The following is an 11,108-nucleotide window of genomic DNA, read 5'->3' on the forward strand; positions in this document are numbered from 1 at the left end:
GTAGGGGGGTCTCCTCAAAAATGGTGAAGCAGGTCTTCAGGTGTCTATCTTTCTATGCCCCTCTCAGTCTCCCCTTCTCTCTCAATTTCTTTCTGTTCTAACAGAAACAACATCAATGGCAATAATAACAACAACAATAAGGGCAACAAAATGGGGAAAATGGCCTCCAGGAGCAGCAACTGGTAGTGGAGGCACCGAGTCCCAGCAATAACCCTGGAGGCCGGGGAGAAAGGGAGAGAGAGAGAGGGAGGGAGGGGGAGAGAGAGAGAGAGAGAGAGAGAGAGAGAGAAAACAGCACCAAAATTCCCTTCAATGTGACATGGGCCGACTCCAAGAGTACACTACCCAAGTGAGCTTCTTTTTTGTTTGTTTCTTTGTTTTGTAAGTATGTTATTTATTTAATAAGAGAGAGAAGCAGGGTGTCACTCTAGCATATGCAGTACTAGAGATGGAACTTGGTTTGCAACTCCTAGCCCTGAACTACTTCCCCGACAGCTGTGATTTAGCTTTAAAAATATTTAGATGTGGGAGTCGGGCGGTAGCGCAGCAGGTTAAGCGCACGTGGCGCAAAGCGCAAGGACTGGCGTAAGGATCCCGGTTCCAGCCCCCGGCTCCCCACCTGCAGGGGAGTCGCCTCACAGGCGGTGAAGTAGGTCTGCAGGTGTCTGTCTTTCTCTCCCCCTCTCTGTCTGCCCCTCCTCTCTCCATTTCTCTCTGTCCTATCCAACAATGACAACATCAATAACAATACAAACAATAAAACAACAAGGGCAACTAAAGGGAAAATAAATATAGTAAAAAAATAATGCAAGGTTTAAAAAATATTTAGATGTGAGCAAAGAATGTATTCATTTCAAAGATTTATTTAGTGAGATTTAGTTAATTTAAGTTCAGAATTCCTCCTTTTCCTCCTCCTTCTTCCCCAAAACACAGTTCAGTCTAGCTTTTAGTGGTGCTAGGGATTGAACCTGGGACTTTTGGTGTTTCAGGTATGAGAGTGTTTTGCAGAACTATTATGCTCTCTCCCAAGTCCTAGAGTTTCTTTTAAAAATATTTATTTATGAGAGGAAAAGAAACGAAAAAAGAGGGGGGTAGAAAGAGAGATTGAACACGAGAGCATCATTCTGGCATATGCAACGCCAGGGATAGAGCTCAGGAACTCATGCAGTACTTTATATACTGTGCCACTTCACAGGCTACATTCTCCTCTTAGCCTTGCTCAGCTCTGGCTTATGATGGTACCAGGGACTGAACCTGGGACTTTAGAGCCTCGGGCATGTGAGCATTTTACAGAACCACTGTGATAGCTCCCTGGCAAGTTCAGAATTCTTAAGACGGCCTTGGTCACACCCTACTGAGCCTTTCCCTACTCTATTCATATTCATTTATTCATTCAATCTGTCACTCATACATTCGTTTACCCATTTGTTTCCTCAATGTATATGTATTAAGCACAAGGTATACTGGGAGGGGATATTCTGAACTGTTCTATTCATCTGGACAAAAGCCAGAAAGACTCACAGTTACCACAGGGTCCTGCTCTCACCAGGAATCTAAGACAATATCCAAATAAACAATCCAGCCAGGACAGCACAGTTAGAAATTTCCCAGGAGAGAAACCCAGGAGCCCAGGCCCAAAAAGTGTATTTTCCTTATCCATGCCTCACCTGATGGGCACTCGGTTTGTTCCCACTTTAGAACTACTACAGACCATGCTGCTGTGGACATTCATGCAGAGGTGTTTGTTTGAGTGCCTGATTTTGTCTTTCAAGGTGCATATTTTGAAGTGGAATTGCTGGGGCACAATCTACGTAAATAGTGCTTGCCTAACTTTCCTTTCATATTTGAACGCAGTACCAGGAAATAAACTCAGGGCCTTGTACATGTCAGATACTACTGAACCACCTCCTGGGTTCAACTACTGATTCTTTACATATGAAATTTGGGGTCATATACAATTTCTACAAGGAAACCAGCTAGGATTCAGATAGGGAGGATAGTAACTCTCTGGAGTAATTTTGGGAGTATGTCATCTTAGCAATACTGTCTGACAACCCATGAGCATAGGGTTCCTTTCTATTTCTGCCATCCCTACAGGTCCTGAAATGTCTTCCAACATGTTTGGGAGCTTTTTTTTTTTCCTTCCTAAGTTCTATACTTCTCTATATTCATATTCACATTCTATTCTGTTTGATGCTTCTGTTAACGGCAACATCTACTGGCTTTCTTTTTCACATTGTCCACTGAGATGTCCAGAATGCGGATGTTTGTCAGCTGCCTGTGTGTCCCCTGCATGCCCCACCTTTGCTGAACTTATTTATATGACACTTTTCTTCAGAAATTCTTTGGGCTTGTCCACAGCCAGAGCCTATTATCTGCAGCTAGATAGCTTTCTTTCCCAGTCTAGATGCTTTTCTTTCTTGTCCAACTTCCCTGGCTGGAATTTCTATTGTAATGATAAACAGGCAGTATATGCAGGCAGGCACCCTCATCACATTTGGCTGGGGGGGGGGGGAGAAGCTTTCAGCCTTTCCTTGGGAATCTGACTGTGGGATTCCTAAGTGCCCCTTATCACACTGAGGAAGTTCCTGTCTGCCCCTGAGGGTTCACACAAATGGGCGTTATGTTTTATCTAATACTTTTGGTCTATTTATTGACATGATGGTGACTTTCTTCCTTTATCAACACTGTCCCAGCTTCTTTTTACAACTGAAATACTGGGAGGGTGGTCAGAATCCAAAGCAGGGTAGGGGGCGCCTCTGGTTTGGCAGGAAGCAAGCTTGGGGGCATTGGGTGGGCCCACTGGCCTTTCCCACCCAAGTAGCCGTTTGCTCCACAGGAAACTCAGCCTAGAAGAGACTCCTCTTACCCTGCCCAAGTCTACAGGGCAGGTGGGCTGCCCTCACCATTATAAACAGCAGCTGATCAGCCTCCTCCAAGCTGTGCACTTGCCCTGGCATGTGGCTCCAGAACCAGCACCCCAGCCCTCCTCTGGCTAAGTAGGAGCTTGGGCATTGCAGAGCTCACCACTTCTGATATCTTTCCTTTAGCTCAGATCAATGGCTTACAGGGAAGCTGATGCTCCTGAAACCTTGATTATAATCAGCCCAAAATACAGAGAGTCAGTATCTCCAACAGATTGCAGACAGCCCACTGATTACTTTTTGGGAAGACTGATTAAGAAACTTTATTACAGAAAATGAATGCATCCAACGTTCCCAAATACATTTGTGACAGGAACAGACACACAGGAGACACAGACAATAGTTGCTACATCACAGCCTTGTTCTTTCCAAAGGATAAAACGGGATTCAAGAACAGAGTGAGGGGGGTTGGAAGAGAGGTGTATTAATCAGATACTGTCCCTTTGATAAAACAACAACAAACAGACTGGAATGGCCAACACACACATAGTCTCAAAGTGCAAGTGTGTGCTGAAAACCTCACAGGACTTGCTGCCTACAGCTAAGGGGCCAAGTGGCCTCCACTTGAGTCTTTACAACAAAATCCCTGCCTAATCACTTAGCTAAGCAGTTTCCCCACATGTTCTGCCAAGCAGAGAAGCCATCCTCTCCAGCCTTCACTCCTCCATGGTGGGCATGTCAAGTTGCACCAGCTAGAACGGCACCATTTAGCAAGAAGTCCCTCTATGCCTCCATGCCAAGCTTCTCTCTTGCATTTGACATGGCTTCCCAAGCCCAGTCTGGAATATTGTGCCAGGTGGAGGCAGCACTGGCCCACATGCTCAGGGCAGAGCTGAAGCACGGAGGGAGGAGGGCACCTTGGAACAAGCGCTACTTGGCAAATCCCAGGACCTGGGACTTTTAAACCAGTGGCCACTTCAAGGAAACCTAGGAAAACACACATGGAAAACAACCAGAAGAATAGCTATGGATACAGATGAGTGGTCAGACTGGACTGAGCCAGTGACCATGACCTGTATCCATGGACCAGACAGGCTGGGGAGGATACTGCTTCCAGATAGGCCTTCCAAACAGCGAATCTCACAACTGCTCTCAGGCATGTGGGCCAAGCGCTCCAGAGGGATTCTTAGTCTCACACACAGACCCATCAGCACCAGGTACTACCAGCCCAACAGTACCAGATGTATGTACACGACCCTCAAAACAGTACACACAAGGCCTCTGTCTGTAGCTATCCGTCATCCTCTGCACCAACAACAAACTGTCATCCACTGCATGAAGTAATCAAGCTGCTTCTAGTTTCAGAATACAGACCAATCAGCATTGATAAGGGTGGAGCTGCCATGGCAGGTAATGGGACGCCATGGATCTCATCAGCCTGGATAGGGCCCCAGAACATTCCTTGGGGTACTGGAGAGGGGAAAGGGGGAGGTAGTTTACTGGTTTCTGCTTCCTACTCACATCCTCAACTGTAACCCAACTGACATGAGCACCATTTCAAGACCTTCACAACTACTTAACAGAAGGCTGTTCAGACATAAATACTGGGGCTGGAGGGATGAGGCTTTGTGGAGGCCTAGAGTACACAAACTACACCCCCTTGGCAGGACAGCTTCAGCACCCACGTGTATTTGGCTGCATGGGGTGTTTTGAGGGGGTAGGTGGTAGGGGAGCAGACTAGAGGGCAAAATAAAATAGGATCCACTTCCATTCTAGCCATACAGCTCCCAGCCCCTCCCCTCAACAGCTCAGCCTTCACCTTAACACCATCCAGACAAACAGAATCCTGCAGGCACACCAAGGAGCCCTTTTCCTCAACTGCCTCCAGGAGGTGGCCACATGGAGTTAAGAGAGAAGTTGCCAGACTTGCAGGAAGGACTAGTCACCAATGAGGGTCATTTTCCCATTGAGACTGTGGGCATCAGGAAACTTAAGACTTGCTGTGTTTCAGAACAGTTTTAAAAATGTAATACTGTTTATTTAACTTCAAAAACATTTCAGCATTCTAAACATACAGAAAAGAAATAACAGGACATTGCGAATGGTTTAGTACAGAAGGTTCTTGAACTTTCATGGATGTAGTGGCTTTTCGCTTTGCTGACAATGAAGAGTTCTACAGTTTGCTTCAAAAACCAAACAAGCTTAAAACTAAAGCACTTGAACGTAAAGGAAAAACCCAAACACTTCTCATGCCAGCTGACCCCTTTTCCACAGCTAAGGATGGCAGTAGAATGCTAGGTCACTCACTATACATACAAACAAGACAACCTGCAACTAAATGGACACCCACTGCAGTACCCAGAGGTCCACCTCACAGTGCAGCCCTGCCCCCCACCAAAGGCAGCTTCCCGCAGCTGAAAATGCCAAGCAAGGAGCAGCAAGAGTTGGTCTCGGTTGTTTTGTTCTTTTTACAAACTATAGATATGTACAGCTGATAACGCAGGAGTTCTAGCCAATAACCATATAGTTCACACCACCTTACAAATAAAAAGAAATGCCTTGTCACACCAACAGCAAAGTGCACAGAGTGAGAACACGAGAGCCTTTTTTTTTTTTCATTTTAAAAATGTTTGGAAATATGTACAACTTTGATACAGTTTCCAGGTGCACTAGACACCCATGGCCACTTCATGTAAACCACTGACAATTTCTATAGCACTTTGAGAGACTACAATATGATCATGATCCGATTGTGTAATTAAACCTAATGAGGGCAAAACACGGGGAGGTGTTGATTTCGGCGCTCCCTACTCTAAGGTATTCACAAGGAGACAGAAAACAGTTTATTCATCCTCCTCCTCCTCTTCCTCCTCCTCTTCCTCCTCCTCCTCCTCTTCATCTTCCTCTTCCACCTTTTTCCTTGCAACTTTCGCGGGACCCTTTGCTCCATCAAACTTCCCTTTTGATTTATAGTCAGCGACATCCTGGAAAGAAAAAGGACACAGTACAAGTGAGGGGACTGTGGCTTCTTGCTGTGTCTTCACGCAGCAAGAAAAGGACAGAAAAGGAAGTGAGGGGTCCAGCCATGGGAGACAGGAGAATAGGCAGGTGAGAGCTGACAACTAGCGGAGCTGAGAGGGCTACACTGTTTCCACCATGTTTCAAGGTTTGAGTTAGTTCCTCCCCATTCACACAGTCAACCCACTCTGTGCTCCAGGACCCTACCAGCAACAGAGTGCTCAGTTCTTTTCACTATCCTGGGGGGAGGTATCAGGGAGGGAGACTGGCCCTCACACATGAGGCTTTAGAAGCCCTGAGCTCCTTCCATACCACTAGCTGCCTCAAGTAGTCCCCAGAGCATGAACTATGAGGCCCATCGGGCCCCCTGCCATGACCCCCTGCGCCCCTTGCTCTTGCTCAACACTCTGAGTAGCTGGCTAGCACTCACCTTCTCATACTTCTCCTTCAGTTTGGCTGCCTTGTTGTTATAAGGCTGTTTCTCACTGTCACTCAAGTTATTCCACATCTCGCCCAGCTTCTTTGCCACATCCCCAATGGAGATGCCAGGGTTCGTGGACTTGATCTTGGGGCGGAATTCAGAACAGAACAGGAAGAATCCAGACCTGTGGGGAGCAGGAGGGGAGAATGGTGCCAATCAGCTGGGAAGCCACACTGTAAGCTGAGGCTGAACCCCACATGCCTGAACCAAATCCATGCTACCACCTGTGTCTGTCCCTATAGGGGAAGCATGCTGGTCCCATGCACACTGGCTGACTGGCTAAAACTCAAGTGGTGAAAAGGAATGACAATCATGAGATCTTGCTGAAGACCCAGGATGGCTGAACAATGCAAAGGCCAAAAGGAGCACCTCCCCCCGCCTCTCAAACACCTCAGCCACAACCATTTAAAATCTTCTAAAAGGAGCCATTTAGGGAGTCAGGCAGTAGCACAGCGGGTTAAGCACACCTAAGTGCAAAGTGCAAGGACCAGCTTAAGGATCCCTGTTGGAGACCCTGGCTTCCCACCTGCTGGGGGGGTCGCTTCACAGGCAGCGAAGCCGGTCTGCAGGTGACTATCTTTCTCTCCCTTTCTGTCTTCCCCTTCTCTCTCCATTTCTCTCTTGCCTATCCAACAACATCAATGACAACAACAGTAATAACCACAACAATGGCAACAAAAGGGAAAAAAAATGGCCTCCAGGAGTAGTGGATTCACAGTACAGACACCAAGCCCCAGCAATAACCTTGGAGGCCAAAAAATAAATAAATAATAAGGAGCCATTTATTGAGAAAGATAAAGCTCTGGCTTTTACAGTGCCAGGGATCAAACCTAAGGCTTCTCACAAGCCTGGCACATGTGCTACCTGCTGAGGCCCTTCCTCCACCGCCCTGACAACTGTTTCAGAAAACTCCGAGTATAGGACAGCTTGGCAGAGATCTCTGGGAAATCCGAGCTGTCTTTTAAGAAATGCCCCCCAACAGAAGGCAAGTTCATGGCTGTTATCTTGAAGAGCTTGAGTCACTCACGGTGGCCTCTTGGGGGCATTGGGGTCCTTCTTCTTCTTGCCCCCCTTCGCAGGTCCGTAATCCTTCATTTCCCGATCATAGCGGACTTTATCCGCCTTTGCCATTTCATCAAATTTAGACTTCTCTTTCCCAGACATTGTCTGCAAAGAAGAGAATATGTGAAATTCCTCCAAGCTGCAAGACAGTACAGACACTTGCAAAAGGGAGACAAAAGCCTTTAGGCCTTGCAATTAGAAAATTGGCCAACACACAGTGAATTCTTTGTAAGAAAGGGCCAAATGAGTTTAAGAGGAAGGAGTCACCTGCAGGTAAGTAACACCCTCTGAGCACACGCACTGGCACATATAATGTACACACACCAGTGTGCAATGCAATGCAACAGAAATGATACAAAAGGAGAAAAGGATACAAAGGAGAAAAAAATTACCTTCCACCTCTCAGAACACTTCTTGGAGAATTCTGCAAAATTGACAGGGACCTCTGGGTTCTTCTTCTTGTGCTCCTCTCTGCACGTCTGCACAAAGAAGGCATAAGCAGACATCTTGCCCTTTGGTTTCTTGGGGTCACCTTTAGCCATCCTGCCTGATGAAGGGACGGGAGAAAGAGGCAATGAAAAACAAGTTGTGTGAGTGGTACAAAAGGTATGGGATTTCCCCAAGGCAGGGAGACAGAAAGAAGGTGGCCCCTTTCTCCACTACCAGAGGCCACCGGGAGCAGCATGCAGAGCGAGGGGAGGAAGTGGCTTCACTGTCGCTTGTCATTTTAACTTCTATCCAGCATAAAACGTACTGCTTGGCCGGGAGACTGAGTCCCACACAGGAACTGACCCCAGTGCGGCAGGCCTGCTCTCTCTCGTACTACGTACTGGAAACTGCAAGCCCAGAGTGGGCAGGGCGCAGGGAGCACGCATTGGTAGGTGGTGCAGGCTGGTGATTGCAACCTGAGACCAATGACTCAAGGCAGAGCTGGTCAGCTGTGCAAGTATGTGGAAAACAGAAATCACATCGCCACCACTTAGAGAGAGAGAGGGAGAGAGAGAGAAAAAGACAGAGAGAGAGGGAGAGAGCCCCAGATCCATGCACAGGAGACCTTGGTGATTCCACCACTGCCACTGCAGATGCAGTCAGGCTCTGAAAATGGCTTGGAGGGGCCCCGGGATCCTGCCAGCGTGCGATCAGGCCAGCATGCGGAGGCCCCCACGTCTCGCAATCTGTCACAGGTCCCTGGCCAAGGGGGGAGGGGCCGGCCAGCGCTGCCCTCCCACTCGGCCAGGCGGAACGCGAGTCCAGCCACGGAGAGTTTCTGCAAAGTTTCCCCCCTGGAAACGCAGCCCTGGCGTGTCATCGTCCCTGTCCCACCCCCACCCCCAGCTTCCCGCCATCTTTTCCTTTTCCCACACCCAAGGTCACAGCGCACCGAACCAGAGCTCCCCAGGGCAGGCCGGAGCAGCCGCGTGTGGCCAGCAGCCTGCAGCGCAGCGCGGGAGGGGCTGCGGGGCACAGGGAGCCCGGCAGCAGCGGGGAAGAAGGGGGGCGGGGGCCGGCGCCGGGGCCCAGCCCCCCCACCACACACACACACACACACACACACACACACACACACACACACCAGGAATTCACCTTCCATTTTGTCCATGGCCTCCTGATGAAAGAAAGTGCCCCTGAAATCTGCCGCTGCCACCCCCGGGAGGTGTGCGGGGCTGAGGGCGGCGGCATGCGGGGAACCTGGAGCCCAGTAGTGGCAGCTGCCCAGAGCCCGGAGCCCCGCTCGCTAAAATGGCTGATCCGCGCGGCCGGCGCAGGCGGCAGCGAACAAAGCGGTGCGGGCCCCGCCACCCGCCCGCATACCCACCCCCAGCGCGCCCCGCCCCGCCCGGGTTGCCCAGGGGCGCGGGGCCCGGGCCGCCGGGCCGCAGCCGGACCCCCCTCCCTCGCCGGCGCGGGGCGCAGCGCCCGGGATAACAAAGGCGCCGGTGCAGCCATGACGCTCGGCCCGCGCCGCGGCCCGCGGCGGCGCCCCCAGCCCTCCCCGCTTGCCGCCGCCCGGGGGCCCAGGCCGGGGAAGCGGCCGCTGGACACGCGCAGGCGGCGTGGGAGGCGGCGGGGGTCTGCCGGTCCGCGCCCCCCCACCCCGGCCACCCAGCGCTCCCGCGACGGCCATGTTCCTGCGGGAGCCGCGCCGCCGCCCGCGCCACCGCCCGCACGCCCCGCACCGCGGGCCCGCCGACTAAGTTTGCCCCCGCCCGCCGCAACCCCGATGCCCGCCCGCCGCCGGGCCCGTCATCGCCGGGCGCATCGAGCCCCGGCCCAGGCCGCCCCGCGCCCGCAGCTGCACCCCGGCCCGCAGCCTCCCCGCGATCTCGCCCGGCTCTCGGTTCCGGGGTGGCGGCTCCGCCGAGGGCGCCCAACCCCGCAGTGGGGCGCGGGGCGTGTGGTGGAAAAAGTTGCGGCACCTGCAGCGCGGCGTCCTAACCAGCCGGAGGGTGCAGGGCGCCGGGCGGGCAGCTGGCGCGGGGCGGCGGCGCGAAAGTTGTGCGGGCGCTGCTGCGGCGGCGGCGGTGGCAGCGGGGCGGGCGCGGGCCGTGCGGAACGTACCTGTATTGTTCGCTCGTCTGGGCAGCGCAAGGCACGACGCGCGGCTCGGCTCCCAGCCTCGCGCTAGCTGCCTCCACGAGAGCCGCCTGATTGGCCAGCGGGCGCGGCCGTTTAAAACAGCCTCCTCGCCTGCCCATTGGCTGCGGGCCTCATGCATATTCAACAGGCGCGGCCGCCCATTGGGCGCGGCCACTGGGCTCATTCATTCAAACCCAAGAACCCGCCGGCTGTGGGCCTGATGCTGGCAATGGAACCTGGGCTCCTCGCTTTCCGCCCCCGGCGCTGCAGCCCCGAGACAGACGTGACCCCGCGACTCCCCGCAGCTCCTCGCGGCCTCGGCCTCTGGCATGGGAATGCGGGGTGGTGCTCACGGCGCTGCCCTCTGCTCCCTCGGCCGCGGCCCCTGGCCCTGGACGGCCTCGGGGGGGGGCTCAACGTTGATCCCACGCCGTCGCGCTGGGGGCCCGGCCACAGCTCGCTCCCCCGGGGCCGGTGGCAGGTAACCGCTCGCACTGTGGCTCCCCGGCGCTCGGAGTTTCGGCCCTCGAATGCCGCGGCCCCGCGCAAACGCAGCCTGGCTGGGCTTCTGTGGACAGCACTCCAGCAGGCCTCCTCTACTCCCGGGCAGCGGCGGGCGCTCTCTGCCAGTGCTCTCCCGAAAGGGCGGCGGGAGGGGCTTTGGCCAGAGCTAGAGAAATCGTGGCCACTACTTTGGGGTGGTTGTCTTGTTTTTCTTTTTTCTTTCCTTTTTTTTTTTTTAATTTAATAAAGGAGACATTAACAAAACTACAGAATAAGAGGGGTACAGTTCCGCACAATTCCCATAACCCGATCTCCATATCCCCTCCCCTCCCCTGATAGCTTTCCCATTCTTTATCCCTCTGGGAGTATGGATCCAGGGTCCTTGTGGGTTGCAGAAAGTGGAAGGTCTGGCTTCTGTAATTGCTTCCCTGCTGAACATGGGCATTGACTGGTCGGTCCATACTCGCAGTGAAGAGCGAGAAGGAGAAACCCTACAGCAGTGCTCGCACGTATTCCGGTGTGTGCTCTACCCTCTGAGCCATCTCAGTGAATAGTTTTGTGGCCAGGTGACCCCTCTTCACCACCTTTTGATTCTGTACACA

General features: G+C 52.5%; 1 protein-coding gene across 2 annotated transcripts; it reads right to left on the bottom strand.

Moving 5' to 3' along the window:
• Positions 1–4,880: 4,880 nt before the first annotated feature.
• Positions 4,881–10,083, bottom strand: HMGB3 (high mobility group box 3). 2 transcript variants are annotated; one of them, XM_016191458.2, is made up of 5 exons: positions 9,985–10,083; positions 7,818–7,972; positions 7,391–7,530; positions 6,313–6,487; positions 4,881–5,848 (listed from the first exon to the last, which is right to left on the bottom strand). In XM_016191458.2, the coding sequence occupies exons 2-5, from the start codon at positions 7,965–7,967 to the stop codon at positions 5,708–5,710; spliced, it is 606 nt and encodes a 201-aa protein (XP_016046944.1). In that variant the 5' UTR covers positions 7,968–7,972; positions 9,985–10,083; the 3' UTR covers positions 4,881–5,707. The 2 variants fall into 2 exon arrangements, with proteins under 2 accessions (XP_016046944.1, XP_060039144.1); XM_060183161.1 differs by lacking the exon at positions 9,985–10,083 and adding an exon at positions 9,843–9,971.
• Between the last annotated feature and the right edge of the window lie 1,025 nt (positions 10,084–11,108).

Source organism: Erinaceus europaeus, chromosome X (assembly GCF_950295315.1).
Source record: "Erinaceus europaeus chromosome X, mEriEur2.1, whole genome shotgun sequence".
Classification (NCBI taxonomy): Eukaryota; Metazoa; Chordata; class Mammalia; order Eulipotyphla; family Erinaceidae; genus Erinaceus; species Erinaceus europaeus.